The 21,791-nt window shown below is 35.0% G+C and overlaps 1 protein-coding gene across 5 annotated transcripts in view; it reads right to left on the reverse strand.

Moving 5' to 3' along the window:
• Window positions 1–4,479: 4,479 nt before the first annotated feature.
• The window catches only part of BRWD3 (bromodomain and WD repeat domain containing 3), a 130,639-nt gene continuing 113,327 nt past the window's right edge, over window positions 4,480–21,791 (reverse strand). For 4 of the 5 annotated variants that reach the window (XM_045512672.2, XM_045512671.2, XM_045512670.2 and 1 more), the window contains one exon: window positions 11,317–20,419. In XM_045512672.2, the coding sequence (XP_045368628.1) occupies window positions 19,665–20,419 (755 nt within the window). In that variant the 3' untranslated portion in view covers window positions 11,317–19,664. Of the gene's footprint in view, window positions 5,885–11,316; window positions 20,420–21,791 lie in introns of those variants that run through there. The other variant, XM_074360032.1, reaches the window with a different exon arrangement.

Here is a 21,791-nt window from a genome sequence, read left to right on the forward strand (position 1 = left end):
ATTTTGTTTATTTCCTCCCTGATGTTTATTATTGCCTTCCTTCTCCTGCCTTTTGGGGGGTTTTGGTCTTCTTTTTCTAATTCATTCAGGTGGTGGGTTAAATTGTTTGAGATTGTTCTTCTTTTTTGAGGAAGGCCTGTATCACTATAAAGTTACATCTTAGCACTGCCTTTGCTGTGTCCCATAAATTTTGTGTGGTTGTGTTTTCATTTTCATTTGTCTGAAGGTATTTTAATTTCAACTTTGATTTCCTCATTGACCCATTGGTGTTTTAATAGCATGTTGTTTAATCTCCATGCTTTCCTTTTTTCTCCTTTGTTTCTCTGTAGTTGGTTTCTAGTTTCATGGTTTTGTGGTCAGTAAAGATGGTTGAGATAATTTATATTTTCTTAAAATTGTTGGGGCTTCTTTCGTGTCCAAGTCCATGCTCAATCCTAGAAAATGTTCCATGTGCACTTGAAAAGAATGTATATCCTATTTTTGGGAGGGGTATAATGCTCTGAAAATATCCACCAAATCTAATTTTTCTAATGTATTATTTAATTTCTCTGTTGCCTTATTATTTTCTGTGTGGAAGAGCTGTCTAGTTATGTTACTGTGGTATTAAAATCTCTGAGAATTATTGTATTTTCATCAGTATCCCCCTTTACCTCTGCTAGTAATTGTTTTATGTACTTAGGTGCTCCTATATTGGGTGCATATATATGAACGAGTGTAATATCCTCATCTTGTGTTACTCTTTTAACCATTATAAAATGTCCTTCTTTATATTTCTTTATGACCTTTGTTTTAAAGTCTAGTTTGTCTGAGATCATTACTGCTACACCTGCTTTTTTGGCTTTTCTGTTTGCATGGCATGTCCTTTTCCATCCTTTCACTCTGAATCTATATGTGTCCTTCTCCCTAAAGTGGGTCTCTTGTATGTGGCATATGGAAGGTCTTGCTTTATTATCCAGTCTGCCACTCTATGTCTTTTGATTGGAGCATTTAATCCATTAACATTTACAATAATTAATGATAGATGTGTATTTATTACCATTTTGGATTTTTCTTTGCAGTTGATTTGGTATTTCCTCTTTGTTCCTTTTTTCTTCCTTTTGTAGTTTGGTCATTTTCATTAGTATTATCATTGATTTTTTAGTTTTTGTGACTCACTTGTAAGTTTTTGGCTTGTGGTTACCCTTTTTTGCAAGTTTGTAGGTCCATTACTAGAACTGTTTGTATTAAACAGATAGCAATATAATCTGAGTACCATCCTATGGAGAACAAAAATGTTAAAAATGAAAGAAAAAAGATACTCTATATTTTCTTGCTTCACTCTCCCACTCAATGATTTAAATGTCTTCTCTTGCAATTTCATGTTTATTCTATTTGCAATTCATTGTAATTATCACCTTCCAGTTGTAAGTTTCTCATTTCTATAACATCCTGCTTCTTTTCTATTTAGAGTAGACCTGCCAATATTTCTTTTAGTATGGGTTTAGTGTTGCTAAACTCTTATTTTTTGCTTCTCTGTGAAATTCTTTATCTCTCTTTCTATTCTAAAAGATAGCCTTGGTGGATAAAATATCCTGGTCTGCATCTTTTTTTTCATTCAGAGCTTTGAATATATCTTGCCACTCCCTTCTGGCCTGTAGTGTTTGTGTAGAGAAATCAGCTGAGAGCCTTATGGGGGTTCCCTTGTAACTTACTCTTTGTTTTTCACTTGCTGCCTTTAGGATCATTTCTTTATCCTTGACTCTGGCCATCTTGATTATGATATGTCTTGGTGTGGGTCAGTTTGGGTTCTTCCTGTTTGGGACCCCCTGAGCTTCCTGTACTTTGATATCTGATTCCTTCTTTAAGTTTGGGAAGTTTTCAGTCATAATTTTTACAAATACCTTTTCAATCCCCTTTGTTCTTTCTTCCCCTTCTGGGACCCCTATTATGCATAAATTGGTATGCATTATACTATCCCATAGGTCCCTTATACTGTTTTCATTGGTATATATTTGTTTTTCTCTCAGCTATTCTGATTGGGTTCTTTCTGTTGTCCTTTCTTCTGTGTCACTTATTCGTTCCTCTGCATTATCTAGTCTGCATTGTACAGCCTTTAGATCAGCTCTTATCTCAGCCAATGAGTTTACCAGTTCTATTTGGCTCTTCTTTATAGCTTCAATTTCATTTTTGACATATTTTATATCTCTAAATACTATCTCTTTTAGTTCCTTCAGTACTTTGATTGCTCCTTTTTTGAAATCTTGATCTAGCAGGACATCCATGTCTATTTCATTGATCATTCTTTCAGGGGATTTCTCTTGCTCTTTTAATTGGGAGTGGTTCTTCTGCTTCTTCATATTGCTCATATCTCCCTGGCACTGTGGCTTATGGAGCATTAGTTATGTTGTGCTACTTAAAGAGTTTATTTATATATCTACCTAACACCTATGCAGGAATAAAACTTTAATAAATAGAGAAAGAGAATTTTAAAAGAAGGGAGTAAAAAATGTTTGAAAACAGTATATAGTAAATAATGGAAAAGCAATTTGTATGAAAATAGCAATTGAGTTGTGATGTCTTTTTAAAAACTTTAAAAAAAGGAAAAAAGTGCAAAAATATATATATTTGAAAACTCTGTATAATCAATAACAGAAGAACAAAATCAAGAGAAATAAACATGAAATCAGGTGAATTTTTTAAATCAATTATAATTAAAATATTTTAAAGAAAAAATTTAAAAGGGATTAAAACTAGAAGCATATACAATTGTTTAGAAAGTAGAAATTAAAAAGGTAATAGAAAATAGAGCAGATAAAATAAGAGAAAATAAAGAGAGAATTTTAAAAGAAGGGAGAAAAAAGGTTTGAAAACAGTGTATAGGCAATAATAGAAGAGCAACTTAAAGCAATTGGGTTGACACGTCTTTTAAAAACCTTTCAAAAAGGAGAAAAGAGGAAAAAAAATTGAAATCTGTGTGTAATCAATAACAGGAGATGAAATCCAAGACAAATAAAAATAAAGTGAGGTGGATCTTTTAAATAATAATAATAAAAATATATTTTTTAAATTAAAAGGGATTAAAACTGGAAGCATATATAACTGTTTAAAAAGTAAAAAAAAAAAAAAGGTAATAGAAAATAGAACAGGTTAAAACAGATTAAAAAAAAAAAAAGGTGGGCTGTGTTCTCATGGAGACTGTTCACTCTTAATGAGAAGTCTGTCTTTGCCCTGTTTCTCAAACTCAGCATGCTGTTTCCAGAGGCCCTTCCATTGGCACCCTCTTCTGTGCTGCTCCCAGTGCCTGTTGGCAAGCAGATCGTGCCCTCTCCCAACACTGGGTCAGGTGCTGCTCTCCTTTGCTGTGGATGGATGGGTTACTCCCCTTCCAGATGCCGCAGTCAGATTTTGCAGACTGGCCTGGAAGGCGGCAGATCACACCCGCTCCTAGCACCTGCCAGGAAGGTGTGGCCGACTGCCCTCTTCCAGGGCTGGTCGCTCCGCTGCTCTGTGCCGCTGCCCTCTCTGCCTCGGGTCTGCGCTCCGTAGGTGGGCTCGAGGAAGACCGCAGAACAGCCCGCCCGTGCTCCATGTCAGAACTCAGCTCCTTGTTTGTCTTGGCGGTGTGAGATCTCTGAGGTACTAGGGCAGAAGGATTCTATCTTCCTTGGGCTGTAAACAAGTCTCCGTCTGGCCTTTGATGCTGCTAAGCCCTTAGATATGGATTCAGATTTGGCCCCCACCCCCACCTGGGTGCCAAGCACTGGAATGTATGGCGGCTGCGCCTGAACCCCATCTCTCTTCAACCGAAAACCTTCCGTTGGTTTTCAGAGATGAGGGTTTGGCACTCTTCCCCCAGGGAACATCATCCATGCTGTTCTATGGAGGGCCCATGTTGTTCTGCTCTGTGTACCCACTCAACCACAGCACACAGCACCCTGCAGTCCCCTAGGGCTGCCTCAGTGCAGCTGTCCCCGTCCTTTGCTGAGCTCAGGCAGCCTGTCCTGTCCCCCAGCTGCCAGCTCATGTCTCATGCTGGGTGTTGCAGGGATCCTCTGTGCCCATTTAACTTAGTTCTGTTGGTCAAGGGGTGGTCTGTACAGATCTGAGCCTTGGAGGCTCCCCCTCTGTCCCGCTGGCCTCTCCGTTGGAGAGGGGGAGACCCAGCAAATGAGCGCTTGTCGTCCTTTGCCACTCCCTCACCACGGGACCAGTCCTGCACTGTTTTGCCTTTTCTTCTTCCTTTTCTCCTACCAGATTTTTGGCGTGTTTGTCTTTTGAAGAGGGCGATGTTCTGTCGGAGTTCCACAGGTGCTCTTGTTGGCTGAGTGGGTCTGTAGATGTGGGTCTTGGTGTATTTGTGGGAGAGGGTGAGCTATGAGCGTCCTTCTACTCCTCCATCTTGGCCTTCTCTTCTAAGATTTTCAATACACAGAGTAATATAATTTGCAAATATAGATAGTTTTCCTTCTTCTTTTCAACTCTGGGTGGCTTTTATTTATTTTTATTACCTAAACATCGTTTTAGGGCCTCAAGGACAATGTTGAATAGATGTGGAGGGAGCAGAAATCCTGTCTTGTTCCTTATCTTAAGGTGAATATATTCAGTATTTCTCTATAACGTAAGATATTAACTGTGTTTTTTTTTAATAGATACCCTTTATAAAGTTGAGGAAGTTCCCTTCTAGTCCTAGCTGCACATTTTTATCAAGAATTGGTGTTGAATTTTGTCAAATGATTATCCTAATGACAAGATCATGTATTTTTGTTTTGTTTTGTTTTGTTTTATTCTATTAGTATGGTGCATAACATTAATTAATTTTCAGATTTTAAACCAAACTGCTTTCCTGGGATAAATCCCACTTGATCATGATGTATAAACTTTTTTTATGTTACTGGATTTGGATTGCTAGTATTTTTATACCTATGATAACTTATAAGGAATATCACTCTGTAGTTTTCTTGTATTGTCTTTGTCAGATTTTGGTATCTGTGTAACACTAGGCTCATAGAATAAGTTGGAAAGTATTCCTTTCTCTTCTATTTTCTGTAACAGGTTTTGAAGGATAAGTGTCAATTATATTTGGTAGAATTCACCAGTGAACTCGTCTAGGACTGAGGTTTTCTTTGTGGGGTGTTTCAAAATTATGAATTCAATTTACTTGTCTTAGTTCAAGTTGCTATAACAAAAATATCATAGAGAGGGTAGCTTAAACAGCAAACATTCCTCACAGTTCTGTGGGCTGGAAAGTAAGATTAATGTGCTGGGAGATTGAATATTTGGTGAGGGCCCTCTTCCTGTCTTGCAACAGCCATCTTCTCATTGTATCCTTATGTGATGAATAGAGTAGAGTTCTAGTCTCTCTTTTTATAAGGACACTAATCTCATCATAGGGGCCCCACTCTCATCACCTCACCTAAACCTAAGTACCTCCTGAAGGCCCTACCTCCAAATACTATCCCACTGGGGGTTGTGGTTTCAACATATGAATTTCTGGGAGACAGAAACATGAAGTCCATAACACTTGTTATAGGTCTATCTGGATTTTCTATTTATTCTTAGTTTTGATAGTTTGTGTCTTTCTAGGAATTTATCCATATCTCATATGTTATCTAATTTGTTGGCATGCAGTTTATTATGGACTGAATTATTTACCCCTTCCTCATATGTTGAGGTTCCAACCCTTAATATGACTGTATTTGAAGAAAGCGATTAATGATAAATGAGGCCATAAGGGTGGGGGCCCTAGTCCAATATGATTGGTGTCCTCATAAGAAGAAGAAGAGACATCAGGGATGCATGACTCTCCATGGAAGGAAACAGAAAGAAGGCTTCTGTCTGTAAGTCTAAGAGAGAAGCCTCAGAAGAAACCATCTCTTTCAGCACTTTGATCTTGTAGTCTCTAGAGCTGTGAAAAAAAACAAAACAAATAAACAAATTTCTGTTGTTTAAACCACCCAGTCTGTGGTATTTTGTTGACAGACCTAGAAGACTGATACACTAGTGTTCATAGTATTCCCTAATAATCCTTTTGATTCTTTTAAGGTAGGTAGTGATGTCTTGCCTTACATTCCTGATTTTAGTAATTTGAGTCTATCTTCATTTTTTTCTTAGTGTAGCTAAAGGTTTGTCAACTTTGTTGATCTCTTCATAGAGTCAATTTTTTGTTTAATATTCTCTATTGTTTTTCTATTCTCTATTTCATTGATTTCCACTATTTATCATGTCCTACCTTCTGCTTGCTTTGGGTTTAGTTTGATATTCTTTTTCTGATTACCTAAGGTGAAAGGTTAGGTTATTGATTTGAGAGCTTTCTTCCTTTTTGTATTAGGTACTTACAAATATAAATTTTCATTTGAATACTGCTTTGGCAGACCTCATATGATTTGGTATGCTGTGTTTCATTTTTATCCATCTCAATATATTTTCTAATTTCCCTTATGATTTCTTCTTTGATCTATTGGTTATTTAAGAGAGCATTGTTTAACTTCCACATAATTTAAAATTTTCCAATTTCTTCCTCTTGTTGGTTTCCAATTTCATTCCATTATAGTGGGAGAACATATTTTGCAAAACTTAACCCTTTTAAATCTACCAAAGCTTGTTTTATGGCTTTGCATATAGTATATTCTGGAGAATATCCCACGTGTTCTTGAGAATAAGTTGTATTCTGCTGTTACTGGATAGAGTGTTCTATATATGTCTGTTAGGTCTAGCTGGGTTATAGTGTTCTTTGAGCCTTTTATATCTTTAATTTTGTTCCTAGTTATTCTATTGAAAGTGGGGTATTGAGTCCCCAAGCGTTGTTTTAACTATTTATCCTTCAATTCTGTCACTTTTTGCTGCATATGTTTGGGGCTGTTGTTAGATGCATATAGATTTATAATTATCTTCCTGAGGGACTGGACCTTTTATTATTATAAAATAAACCTTTTTATCTCTAATGTTTTCGTCTTAAATTCTACTTTTGCTTATATTTGCTATATAAGCACCACCTCTCCACCTTTTGCCATCCTTTTACTCTCCATCTATTTGTATCTTTAAATTTGTCTCCTATAAATAGTGTATAGTATTTTTTCTTTATCCAGTATACCTTTTGACCGTATTGTTTAATCCATTCACATTTAATGTTATTTATATGGTTGGGCCTACTTTTGTCATTTTGTTTTCACTTTCTATGTCTCATGACTATTTTGTTGGAAACTGGACAGTTAAAATAATATACTATAGCAACTCTGGGCTTATTACTGTTATTTGCTTATTACTAGCTTATTTTAGTGAGGTCTACTTATGCTCCCACAGTGTTGAGTCTAATGCTGCTCCTCAGGGAGGTTCAGCTTCTGGTATACCCATAATCACCCTAGGATGACAGTGGTTGGGAAGGGGTCTCTTCCTCTTTCTCTGATTGCACCCAGCTGTTAAACCCCACTAATTACAGGCTGATTCTTCAATTGTTTTCAACAATGCCTTGGGGCATACAAGTTTGCTTTACAAACTCAAGTTTCTGAGCTCAGTGTTTGACATTTGTTCTGGCCTTAGAAGAAATTATCTCATTCCCTGGTTCTCTCCTGTAAACTAGCCTGCCTACAGTTTGGCCTGTTTCTTGAATCTCCTCTCACTTACTTTTCACCACATTCTCCACTCTTCTTGAGGGCAATTTTAAGTCTGCTGTAATAAATTCAGTTCCTTTGGGAAGAGCTCAGAAAGAGATTAGTTTTATGGCCTGCTTCTCCCTCTAAGGCAAAACTCTTGAGTCAGGGCTCTGGAGCTGGTAGTGAGAACAAAGGGAAGCTTCTGTCAGAGTGACATCCCCACTCTAGGAACTGAGCATTCAGCAGGGGCAGGGATAGCAGCTTGAGGTCTTTTTCTGGCATAGAGACACGTCATGAGCTGGGGCAAGGGTGATAAGTGACTCAGTCTTCTCAGCCCACACTACCAAAGTAGAGCTTCCATACCATGAGGGGGGACTAGGCAAAAGAAGGGAGCCCCCACCTGTCAACCTCACTGAGACTTAAGCCTCAGTAACACATAGCTGGGGGAAGGATGAGATATGCTGTTGTCCTGCTCCTACCTGAAATAGAGCCCTTACCCTGGAATCTGGAGGAAGAGGGAGCGAGCCTGTGTTCTTGGCTGTAGTAGTCTAGAGTAGTCTCTGCTTCACTGACCTGGGATGGGGTAGGAACAGAACCACCTTGGTCTTGGTTCAGATACCAGATTTTCATCTTTCTTACAGAAGTTTCATAGATTTTCTTGATTTTCTATTTGCTGTTTGCCCTTATGACTATTTCCAGAGGTTTTCACCAGTTCCACTGAGAAGTGAGTCAGTGGTGCTCCTCCCACTGTCATGCTAGAACTTAGTCTAATTAATTTTTTACACTAAATTGCATTTTGTAAGCCTTCCTTTATGAAAACTGAAACATCCTAAAGCAGTTCAGATATTTGTCTTCAAATGAATAACTAATCCATAGGATATAGAGCTTATCAAGATTCTAAGAAAATCAAGCCTCTGATGAAAGTTAAGTTTTGGAGATTAGGAAGATGTATAAAGAAAGGACACATTAGAAATTTGAGAATAAAATCATAAGGACCTTAGAAATCGTTTAGTGATCAATTCAGCCTTATATCTAAAGGCAACTGAAACCAAGGAAGAAAACGGAATTGGTCAAAAGCCACTCAGTAAGTTTGACACATCTAGGACTAAAACCAGCCCAACAGGAAGTGGCATACATAATAATGGCTTGGCATACAGGCTTTGGAACAGATCGGAGTATAAATCCTGCCACTTATTAGCAGTGTGATCTAAGGCTAGTTTCTTTGTTTTTCTATACATCAGTTTCCTCATCTGCAAAATGGGGCTAATAATGCCTTCCTAACAGTGTTGAGCTCTCAAGAAATAAAACTATTATTTCTAATACATCAATTCTGACATCAGAATCCCATCATCACCACCAACAATCCCTCTGCAATCCCCTCCCCTCAAAACAAACAAACAAACAAAACTCATGTGGGGCTTCCCCTAATCTGTTTCTGAGGCTGCTGTGCTTGAAGGCGTAGACACCCAAATCCTGAACACTAGAGGATTTCATTCCTCATTAACCTTCCAAACCCCATTCCTCTCTCTCTAGTTAAGATAGATCTTAGTAAGGTATCACCGTTTCCCTTTAGCTTTCCTTTCTCCTCTTACCCTCCACCATAACCATAGTACCTGACTCCAGGTCAAACTACTTCCATCTAAACACACACTGTCAAGCATACAGGACAGGCCACAGAATGGTGTCCAACCAGAGCACAAGGCTCTAACCCAGATTTCTAGGTTGCATTCTCCTAATACAGGCAAAGATTAGTGTAGGTATAATCAGTTAGCCAAATCTGACTTGCTCTTATTTAGCCAGAAAAGTCAAGTTTCCTTCTTTTAAGCCCCAAATAAAGCAGAATTGACTTACTAGAAATTAAGCAGCAAGCCCAGAGAAAATTAATATACTCTATTTTCCATTCTCTTTCTGTTTGATTTTTACAGAAATCTTTATTGACAGAAGAACTCTACAGTTTATCTGTTAGAAACCAGTAGTTCTGTTCCTTGGATGACAATGAATGGAAAGTGGTTAAAAAGAAAAGGTGGCATTGTGAAATATGAATGAGACCAATGTAAATTCCATAAACCAAATGCAACTTGGGTAGTCCTAATGGCTTTTCAAAATCCACTGCAAACCCCATTACTTAAGAATAAAGAGGGGAGATCTACCACTTATTAGCAGTGTGATCATGGGTTCATGCAAGTCCTGGGTTAAATTACTTGAAGTTTTTTTCCCTAATAACCACGTATACTATAACATTATTGTTATAAAGTTCAAATTACCAGGGGTTCAAATTCAGTTTTACTATATTTATAGGCCTACTCGAGCCCCACCAAATATGATCACTGCCTCAGCCCCAAAGTCTTAATTGGGAAAAAAAGTCCAACTCATTAAAATGATACCAAAGAAGGATTGGTATATGTAAATTGGGTTAGTAAATGCTTTCTTTTTGAAATGGTCTTATTTTCCTTGGACATTTTGGATTTAGGGGAAAAAAAATTAAATGAGGGTGCAAAGGAAGAGTGACAAATGAGTCAAAGTCAGAGGTAATTCAAAGAATGTTAAAAAAAAAACAACACACAAAACACACTCCAAAACAAAACCCCTAAGCTAAATTAAACTCGTGGCTTAAGTCAGGAGCTTTGCTACATTCTCTGTGAACTGACTTAAAACCCATTTAAACTCAGAAGGAAAAAGTGTTCTATGTTTTGCAGCCAGCAAGAGAGCATAGAGTATGTAAGGTAACAATAACTGATAAATTTTGTATCACACACTGTAAAGCACACTTGCATAAATTATTAGCAAAATTAATTGTCAAAATAATATATAAGTAAATTCTGTATATTTTCCTTGGATATTTACCTTTGTGTAAGTATGCATAAGATATGTACTTTAAGAGCTCCATTCATTTTTCCACTTCCAAATCTGATGTTTAAAAATTTTAGCTTCTAACTACACCTCCCCAAAGTGCTAAGAAGCATAAAGATCCACATATCAATGTCCTCTTTATTAAATTATCTTTGTCAGAAGCAAAAGGAAATGTGATGTTCACATTTATACATTATATGACTTTGGAGTCTTCATTTCATGGACAATGTAAAAAAAGGAAAATGAAACACCATTCCATTAATAATAAGATATAAAAGCTAAGACTAGAAACCTGGAAGTAGATATTCTGGATGAATCAAGGCTTTTCTATTTACTAGCCATGTGACCTTCGGCAAATTACTAGATTTCAATGAAACTAATTTTTCTGATCAGAAAAATGGAATTTACTGATAGTGTTATTCTAGTGCTCGAGAATGTATTTGAAGACGGAATTTATAAACAGGAAACCTCTTTAAAAAGTTACAGTGCTTTGCACATAGTAGGTATGCAGTAAATGTTGAATTAATAAATGTCGAATGAATTAACAAAATTAACAAATAAATAAGCCTGGGAAAGAACAGACTAGTTTTCCTTTAGCCACCTTTTATCACTGATATAAAGAATATAGGCCACAAATTCATGCTGGTAAATCTTCTAAGAAGGATATCCCCATATGTATTTGGAAAAAAGAATATAACTCATTATCTTATGTTGTTCTCTGATAATTTCTGCTTGAATACTTATAAGAAAAGCAATAAAAGATTAGTATTTTGATAGTGCTAGAAACTTGTCATTGTATTCGCCAGTCATATTTTTGAAGAAACTGGAGAGTAAAAATATATCTACCATAAACTTGAACAATTATTTTGCCTTAATAACCATTTTTCTACAACATAACTACTCAAAACAATTTTAATAAAAATGAACAGCAACTTCCAAAACTGAAAGGAGTACTTAACACTTAAATTCTTATATACAAGGATTGTGCTAATTTATAAATTACAATTTCACAAATAGAAACAGTTCAGGACCACTGGCACTTCATTATTAATATTTTGGATTAACAATACCCAAGGTTAACAAAAAAAAAAACCTAAAAATGAAGCTATTATATAATTTGGAATATAAATCTCACTTTAACATAGTATTCTAAACTTTTTAAAATAATAAAAAAAAACCTTCACACACCTTAAAAGTTTTACTGCCTTAAATTATTTGAAAGAATACATAAAATTTCTACTATAAATGAACATGTTACTATACAAATACTACTTAGAATTGTAACATGACAAAAATCAACCACAAAAACATTCCTAAAAATAAACAAATTTTACCAAATAACAGTAATAACCTAAATCAAGCAATTTAAAAAGTTCTTATTTCTTCATCTATCTACTACAAAACTTATTCTCTGAAGAGAATCATAAAGATGCTGAGCAGGCAAGTTGACAATACACAATTTCCAAGTTAATGAAAAGATACTAGCTAAGAAAGTTGTCTTTAAAAGTTCTCCAATGTCAAATTAAACTTTAATTTGTTAATAATAAGTTAGAATTATCTATTAGATGTTTATAATCTCCAGATGAGAGGTAACTTTATTAAGGCAACTGCCACAGCTGGCAAAGGAAAAACATACTAAAGTTACAAAGAAAGGAAAGGAAAAGAAAAAATGTTTCCTCAAAACTTTGGAAATCAACAAGTGGTGCTAGGAAAAGTGGACAGCTACCTGTAAAAGACTGAAATTAGAATATTCTATAACACCATATACAAAAATAAACTCAAAATGGATTAAAGATCTAAATGTAAGACCAAATAGTATAAAAATCCTAGAGGAAAACATAGGCAGAACACTTTTTGACATAAATCACAGCAATATTTTTTTTTGAAACAGCTCCTAGAGTAATGGAAATAAAAGCAAAAATACACAAATGGGATCTAATTAAACTTAAAAGCTTTTGCACAGCTAAGGGTACCATCAACAAAACGAAAAGACAACCTAAAAATGGGAGAAAATATCTGCAAATGATGTGACAAACAAGGGACTTGTTTCCAAAATATACAAACAGTTCATACAGCTTAATATTAAAAAAAAAACTCAATCAAAAAATAGGCAGAAGACCTAAATAGACATCTCTACAAAGATATTCAGATGGCCAACAAGCCAATGAAAAGATGCTCAACATCACTAATTGTTAGAGAAATGCAAATCAAAACTACAATGAGATATCACCTTACACCAGTCAGAATGGCCATCATTAAAAAGTCCACAAATGATAAATGCTGGAGAGGGTATGGAGAAAAAGTAACCCTCCTACACTGTTGGTGGGAATGTAAATTGGAGGACAGTATGGAGATTCTTCAAAAAACTAAAAATAGACTTAACATATGATCCAGCAATCCAACTCCTGGGCATATATCCAGAGGAAAATATAGTTTGAAAAGACACCTGCACCCCAATGTTCATAGCAGCACTACTTATGATAGCCGAGACATGGAAACAACCCAAATATCCATCAACAGATGACTGGATAAAGAAGATGTGGTGTGTGTGTATGTATGTACACACACACACACACACACACACACACACACACACACAGGAATACTACTCAGTCATAAGGATAAAATAATGCCATTTTCAGAAACATGAATGGACCTGGAGATTGTCATTTTAAGTGAAGTCAGAAAGAGAAAAATACTGTATATCGCTTATATGTGTAATCTAAAAAAATGACACAAATGAACTTATCTACAAAACAGAAACAGACTCACAGACATAGAACAAACTTATGGCTACCGGGGGAAGAGGATGGGAAGGGATAAATTGAGAATTCAAAATTTGCACCTCTTGATGAGTGATGGAAATGTTAGGTATCTTGATTGTGGTGGTGGTTTCATTGGTGAATACATCTATCAAAATCCATCAAATTGTAACTCTGAAGTGTGTGTAGTTTACTGTACAAGGAATCACACCACAATAAAGATGTTAAAAAAAAATCTTTGGGAAAACACTGACACCATAAATAGCTCATTTTATTTAATGTTGTATTTGGTTTACCAGCAATATGTAGCATAAAAAATCTTAAAGTATTTATATAAGGGAAAGAAAGGAAGCAACTGTCAGTGTATGGGCTTAAATATACACAGAAAACTAACTCACAGGCTCAGTGTATTGGTTTCCATTTATTTTGTGCATTTTTGGAAAGTAGCTTTAAATTGTCAGGGGCATATAACTGAGAAAGAGGGTAGAGAGCACTCTACCCTTGACCTTCTAAACTAGGAAAAACAATGGCTCTTCTGAGTACTTCTGTAATATTTTGTTATAAAGATTCTTTACTTTTCCTAAAAAACCTGCAGGTGAAGTCAGAAAACATCAAAGCCTGCTAATAAATAATTTTTAATATACACTTTTATATCTTTAAAGAGGACTATCTTTAACCAATCAAGCAACTACACACAAATACCAAACATCTGTATTTCAACCTCCAAATATTGCAAAAATTTGGACTACTTTCATAGTCATAGAATACAATACCAGAAGGCAAAGGTGTTGTGTTTTTTTCTAAATAACTTATTTCTTAATTTTAAATACACAAAACAAGACAGTCCAGTCTTTGGTCTTACTTACCTTGAACCTAATGGAGTTCTTACCATTGGGAAGAAAATTCTGAGTAACCATTTAGTTGCATAAATGGGATGAATTGCTTTTGCTGGGGCTTTCAGTTCCTGGATCAAAAGTTACCTCTCACCTTACTTCACTCCCTCCTTCACTTACATTGAATTAAAGTACCATTTATAATATAGTTAGGCTTCTGTGAGCAATTTTACTATAAATAAAAATGTCAGAGATTCATAGTTCAGCTGCTAAAATGTATAAGCCATGAAGACATTAGAAACCTATTCATTTCAAACAGATTTCTCAACAAAACAAAATGTTGAATAAAACTTTGCAGGCTGTTATTTAACACACCAAGCAGCCCACATTTAAAACGTTAATATATTTATTACCTAAAAATGACTCAAAGGAATATATGCAACAACTAAGGCAAACACACACACACACACACACGCACAAAACAATTTTCTTTGATAGAAAGCATTCTAGTTTCTCAGATTAAAATAATAACAATAATAAAATATTATATGACAGGAAAACAAGAAAAGAAAGGCCCAAGAGTTACAGGTAACAATCTCTGAAGCTGGATAATGGAAAGTAACTCCACATTTCTTCCTTCTTGTTAATTTATCTCCAGTACCTGAGTTGAGGCATAAAGCAGCAAGAGTGCAACTGATTCCAAACAACTTGGAATTTTATTGTAAACATCCCATAAAGAATGGCAACAAATTAGTCCAGTTATTTTTTGTCTTTGAAGATAATTGCTTATAATGACTAATAAACTGCCAAATAAAACATCTTTTATAAACCAAGCCAGTTTAGTTTACCTTTCTTTACTGAATTTTAGTTTAATGGACATTTTGTCCATATACAACATCATATCAACTATTAACTGAATGATTTTCCATCTTAAAATTTGTGGATACTCAGAACAAACATAAGGTACAGTTTTGTTATTACTTTGTAAGGGATTACAAAAGACAAGGATGATAAGTTACAGGACAAAGAAATAAATTACTGATTGCCATCACCACAGTATTGTTTAAAGAATTAACATTTGTAGTACTGCCTAATGTGTATCTGGTGACATATGTAAAAACACATTTCCCAACTGGGTTTCTAAATAGTTTTGTATGTGATTTTAAAAGTCAATTACCAATGGCGATTTTAATAGTATCAATAGTTTTATTTTTTAGAAAATACTTACAATGCATTTATGTCAAAGTCTCATATTCTAGATTTAATTAAGATAGGTATAAGAATAACAAATGGGCATACATATAAATAAACACACCTTAACTCTAAACTGCAGGGCCTTTCTACTGTACTTCTCCCGTCAATGAATCATAAATTGCCAGTCTTGTTGAAATGTGCTAAATTAGGTGCAGTCTTCATTGCAGAAAGAGAAATGAAGATAATAAATGCAAGCAAGAGAGGAATGATGGAAGAGGAAATAAGCAAGGATAAGACAATGTAATAAACAAATGTTAAGAAACTTGAGAGTAATCCATATTCCACAAAATACAGCACCATGAAAAAATTTAACTTCATAATTAGAATTTAATCAAAATTTGGTAAAGAAACTTTACTGAGAGGTAAAAACCAAAAAACATGAAAATATTTTCACACTAATTTTTAAAACAAGCCTTCAAAATGATCTTAGAATATTCTATTTTCAAAAACTTTCATAAAGCCTCATGTAACACAAAAATGTTGGGGATGAAGTTAACATTTAAAACTATGATTTGTCAAAATAGTCAAAAATTCCACTCCTTCCCCCAGAAGTAAATCATTTATTTCAGACCTCAAAATGTTGGTAATTGTTTAAAAGGTTGGATGTCAAAGTATACTGAAAATTATACTGGATGGAGGTCTCCTTTCCGTGGATGTAAAAATTCCAACTTTAAAGATAAGTACCAGTTGATAAATGTGCATAAAATAATTCCCAAGATATATAAGCAAGTAATAAGATGTTTAATTGTATCACTACCACAACATACAAATTTTGAAAAATGCTCAAAAAAGTTTTGATCAAAAAGTAAGAAGTGGCAGTCACATCTTTCTCTTTTAATCATTCTGTTATTGTCTGATGATAATCTAGGATTACAACAAAAACAACAGCAAAGATAAATCACTCAAATTTTCTTCAAAGTATTGGAAGGTTGAGTTAGATATCTGAGCACATAATTGTGCAGAATAAGATTTATGAACTTTACTCAGTTTCTTAGCCTCTGGTGAAACAAAGTGCTATATGAAAGAATTCTAGCAAAAGTCTGGGCTCTGGGAAGGGAAACAGAAAAACACACAAAAGAAGGGAAAACTGAATTTAAAAAATAGAGCAACACATGTACACAACAAAACCTAGATTGTTTATCTAGAAGGCATAATGATATGGAAGATCAAGCAGTATATATACAGGCTAAGCGCTTTACAACAGAAGCAATGAACTGGTAGACAGTGAATACGGCTGCCTTCCATACAAATTTCTTTTTTTTTTTAAATATCTGAGATAAAGTGTGTCAAGTTGGAAAAAATCTACATACAGGCACACATATGTGTGCACGAACACACACACACACAAATTTAGTCATTACACTAATAGGCTAGTGAATGTTTTGGAGAGCATCCTATTGCTGGAAGAGATACACACAGCAAGCCATAGAAGAAACACACAATTCTGTTTTCATAAATAGATACACATGCTAAGATCTTAAAGCTGGGAATTAAAACATTATTAGTATTCATGAGAAATATTACAAGTTATTGACTATCAACATCTAGCATAGGAATAGGCTTGTACATGTATATGCTCTCAAGGACCTAAATTTAAGTGTTTTTTCTTAGCAATTCATTTAAGATTTAGACGTCACAATTCTTAGCTCATTTTCTACTTGCTTTTCTATGGCTAAACCCAGATCTTATTTAGGTTTAAAGGACCTCTAAAAAATTAAAGTGATAAAATATTCAATGTGATACAAATTACAACACATTCACAGGAGGTGGTGCTACAAAAAAGGCAAAGTATAAATTGGGGGGGGGGGAAGTCCAGATATAAAAGTAAAAATACTGTCTTCCAAACTTTTATTTTCACACTTATTAAAATAATTTGCATGCAAACAGAAAATGATCTGTTTGTTTTGTAATAAATGATAACTATGCCCATCTAACCTACCCTGATGACTAACTCTTTAAATCCTAATAACTGAAATCAACATTACAGCAAAATGCTGTTCACTAGTATTTTCACAGTATTTCACTACATATAAAATATGCTTAAAAATGTCTTCAGCCTTATTATTCTAATTATCTAACCCTAGAAAATCTTGACATTTGGGAAATAAATGTGCCATTTTTATTTTTCAAAATAAATTATAAATAAAGCTTGAGATAGCTAAATCACACAAATGGCAATTCTTCTACATTTCAAGAGGTCAGCTCTTCATAGAAGAATGTCAAACAAATTTCCACACTAAAATGATACACGTAATACACATTTGGGTAAATCCATGAAGGTGAGGAATATGTTACTTTGAATACGGTAGGCCAAAGTGTTACTGATTCCAGGAAAACACAGGCACAAACTTAGTCTAAATGTCCAAGAGATGAATAACTAAAATAGTACATTTTAGCAAAAATCAAAAGCAGAGTTTCAACATGAAGATTTTTGAATCTGTATTATGGTCAAAAGTGGCAGCTGAATTACAACCAGAAGTAGTTTTGGTTTACTGAAAAGAAGACTACAACAACAACAAAAATATCAGCTTGATCTGTCCAGTAACAGAAATTAGTTCATTAACAATTCACAAAACTTTCTTAAAGCCTGAACATCATTTCTACTGCAAGTGAAAATTGCTTAAAGATGTTAGTCCAAGAATAACCCTTACCCAACCCAACCAAAAAAGCAAAGTTATGTGTGTACTCCTTCCTCTGCACTTACAGATTTTCAGATGCATGAAATGACTGAAAGCATGAGACAAACATATTAGCTTAAGAAATATCCTGGGATTACTAAAGCATACACTAAGAAGTTTCTTTTATCCCACAAGTCTGATCTATGTGCAACAAATATGTTGTTACAAAAACAGAGATCGGTATCATCCTTCTCACCTCAAAAAACTAAGTATCTAACAAATTAGCAAATTTGCAATCTCTCAAATTTGAGGAGTAAAATTGATCTTGAAACTCAAACTTGCTTATGGAACCATGTGCACTCTACTGCTGTAAACAAGACCATAGGGTGGATTTTTTTCATCTATAAAATAATGACTGAAAATAGTGTGCAGTGCAATGAGGTTCTTTTCTGAAAGATTATAACAGAAGAACCCTTTGGAATGGTAATGAGCAGAACCTATTAAAGTTGATTCAAAATATTAGCTAGCCAAAACATTCCAACTCAGATTAGGTGCTGTGTTACATTTTAAAATTCAAAATCAGTCACTCACAGCTGTTAAATAAGTGGTAGCAGAGATACATAAGCAGTAGATCAAGTCTACTTACACAAATATGTTCTAAGAAAAGCCTAATAAGGTAGACTATACTATACTTAAGAAGTTTAATTACAACTATTAATTTGAGAGCCAATACAATTATTAACAACTTCTCAGCTTATAACTTATGAGAATTCATTCCTACCAAGCTTGTTCTATTTCTCCTTAGTCAGTAATGAATAACAGCATCTATTTTTTCTTAATGTTTCCAGTAGTTGTAGTTAATAGAGGTAGCTGAGCTACTATTCAGTTATTCTTTGTGGATGAGGATTTTTCAAATGTTTAAGTTATTCTTTAAGCTACACAAGTTCTATTAATGCAATAAAATATAATAGGAAAAAGAAAATGGATGCAAGCAACTTTTGCATTTGGCACCTTGTCTAGATTGATACCTCAAGTATTCTTTTTTAATAAAGTTAATGCACACATCAGGACACACCACAAAGATTTGCTACATATTTACAAGGCACCAACCCTTTCTCACCTTTAACATGAATTAAGCAGATCAATGAAAAGCATATTAAGAACCCCCCACCCCCCACAAAACTGTAGTATAAATATATACTTCAGTTCAGTACAATTCATGAAAGTTTGGCCTGGGAAAAGTAAAATAATCCAGATCGTTCTTACAATATAGAAACTGTAAACATTTAATAGCTGCCTTTAGGATTGGTGTATTGTGCAAAAGTCATTATTACTGGTACAGGAATCAAAATGGCAAAAACAAACTATATAAAACTCTGTAAGAAGGTGCTATACTTCTGTGATACAAAAGCAAAAGAGGGATATTCCATTGAGATAAAAATGTTATGCTACTCTTAAGAAGCTGAATGCTTCTTTAATGTAGTAAATCTGTAGTGTGTCTATGGTGTGTGTGTGTGTGTGTGTGTGTGTGTGTGTGTGTGTGTGTGTGTGTGTGTCTACAGAATTTTTTTAACTTTAAGGCCTAATGAGTAAGGCTTGTTTCAACAAATGAAGTGTGGAGATCAAAAGTCTTGAAACAAATGTATACTGGCATAATGGAAAAGCACCAATGTGAAAGGAAGCAGAAGTCCCCACACAACTTGCTTTGTAGATTTCCTGGTAAATTCCCTGCAGTAGAAGGCCATTGAATTTTTTAAATTATTCTAAATTTATTAACTGTTAATAATTCCATCCCATGAGATGGCTAACCCTGGCTTTTTCTGTCATTTTACGCACTCTGCCTGATCTGGATGTACCAAGATTCAGAGGATCTTCAGTGGACACAAAATTGTCATTATCAGAATCATCATTATATAAAACAGTCCTCCTGCCTTGGTTTCTTGTTTTAATTCGAGGCAGTCTACTAAAACGTCCTGAAAACATGGTATCAAATTCATCATCTGCAATACGTGCACGTTTGGCTCTGGAGGCTCCTCTAGAAGCACCTCTTCCTCCTCTCCCTCTCCCTCTCCCTCTCGTGCCACCTCCACCTCTTCCTCGACTGCCTCGTCCCCTGCCTCCTCTTCCTCTGCCTCCTCTACTCCATCTACCCCATCTGCCCCATCTGCCTCTTCCTCCTGTGCCTCTTGTCTTCCAGTTTCTTTTTCCATTGGCATATTGCTTTCTGAGTTTTCTTTTAGGCCTAGTTTGTATAAATTTGCTATAGTCATGGTCTCCATCTACGTAATCTTGATCAGTTCTGGAAGTTGATTCAGAGTCAGAATCAGAACCACAGGTACTTTCAGAACTTAAACTGGATCCTAACTCTCCACTCTCTGAGGAAGATAAATGTGATTTCTCTTTTGTTTCTTTTTTCTCTTTCTCTTCTCTTCCCATGCTTTCATCTTCTTCTGATGCACTAAGTAGCTTTCTCTTGATGCCTGTCCGGGGCTCTCTGCCATCACCATTTGTAAGGGGTCCATCAAGGGAGTGATCTAAATCAAGACGAATGATTTTTTAAAGCTTTGACACTGATTAAGATAGTTATTTAAGTTCAAAAGTAAAATAAACAGTCTGTCAAAAAGTATTCGGTGCCCAAAGATAGATGTGATAAAATCATGGAGAGTGCTGGAGTATGAATTTAAATAAGTTGGAAACGGAAAATATTAAAGTTTTAATTTTTGTCTGCTTTTTGCAGGGGATGGGGGGCAGTATGGAGGGATGATGGGTGGTGAGGTAGCTATACAGAAATTTTAAGGGCTAGAGCTCTAGAAGTAATTATCTGGGAACATGTATTAGAATAATTTTATTCATTCATTCAATGAACAGATTGCCTACTATGGGCCAGGCATAGTTTGAAGCTTGGAAAATGGCAATGAGACAAAGTCATTCCTCTCTGAATTTATATTTCAGTAGGAAAAGCTTGATAGACAATGAAATGAACAAATAAACAATATAATTTGAAGTAATAATATGGGCTATAAAGAAAAAGAAAAGTGATTAAAAAAGAGCGCAAATGTATGTATGTTTGGGGGTGCTATTTAGATAGGGAAGACTTCTGCTGAGCTAGTATTTGAGTAAAGAACTGAATGAAATGAGATCTGGGGAAAGGACATTTCACTGGAGAAAACAGAAAATCAGTGTAACTAGAGTGGAAGAGAAAAACCATACTTTTTCAGGAGTAGTAGTAGATGACTGTCAGTGGAGGGTTTTAAAGCTGGAGAATGAATAACAGGATCTAATTTAAATTTATACAAGAGTGGTATGGTTGCTGTATAGAGAACAGAATACAGACAGGGAAAGATAGGAAGCAATGATCAGTTGGGAGTACAATGCAATAGCTTAGGTAAGATATGATGAGGGATGTACTAAAAGAGGTGATAAGAAGTGATTAGATTTAGAATATTTCCTTCTAGAGGATCCACCAGAACCAACCTTTAAAGTTCAAACTGACAAGAACTGCTGACAGATTGGATGTCAAGTACAAAGCACAAAATGAAGGTCAACTCCTACATTTTATGGCCTGAGCAACTGGGTGAATGGTAGAGACATTTTGCTAGGTTAGAGAACAATAAAGAAGGAATAGGTTTGTCAAGCTGGTAGAAAAAAAAAAAATCAACATTGCAGTTTTAAATGCTATTAGAAATCCAAGTAAAGACATTAAAAAAAAAAAAAAGCAGGGAGATATACCAGTCTAGAAACCAAAGGAGCCTCTATATAGAGCTGGAGATATAATTTTGGAAATGTTCAGTAAACAGATAATATTTAGGGCAAAAAAAAAAAAAAACTGAGAGAGTTCATTGAGAGAGTAAGTAAAGAAAAAGAAGGTAGCCAAGGACTGAGACTTGGGATATTCCAACATTTAAA

Source organism: Camelus bactrianus, chromosome X, assembly GCF_048773025.1.
Source record: "Camelus bactrianus isolate YW-2024 breed Bactrian camel chromosome X, ASM4877302v1, whole genome shotgun sequence".
NCBI classification, from domain to species: Eukaryota; Metazoa; Chordata; class Mammalia; order Artiodactyla; family Camelidae; genus Camelus; species Camelus bactrianus.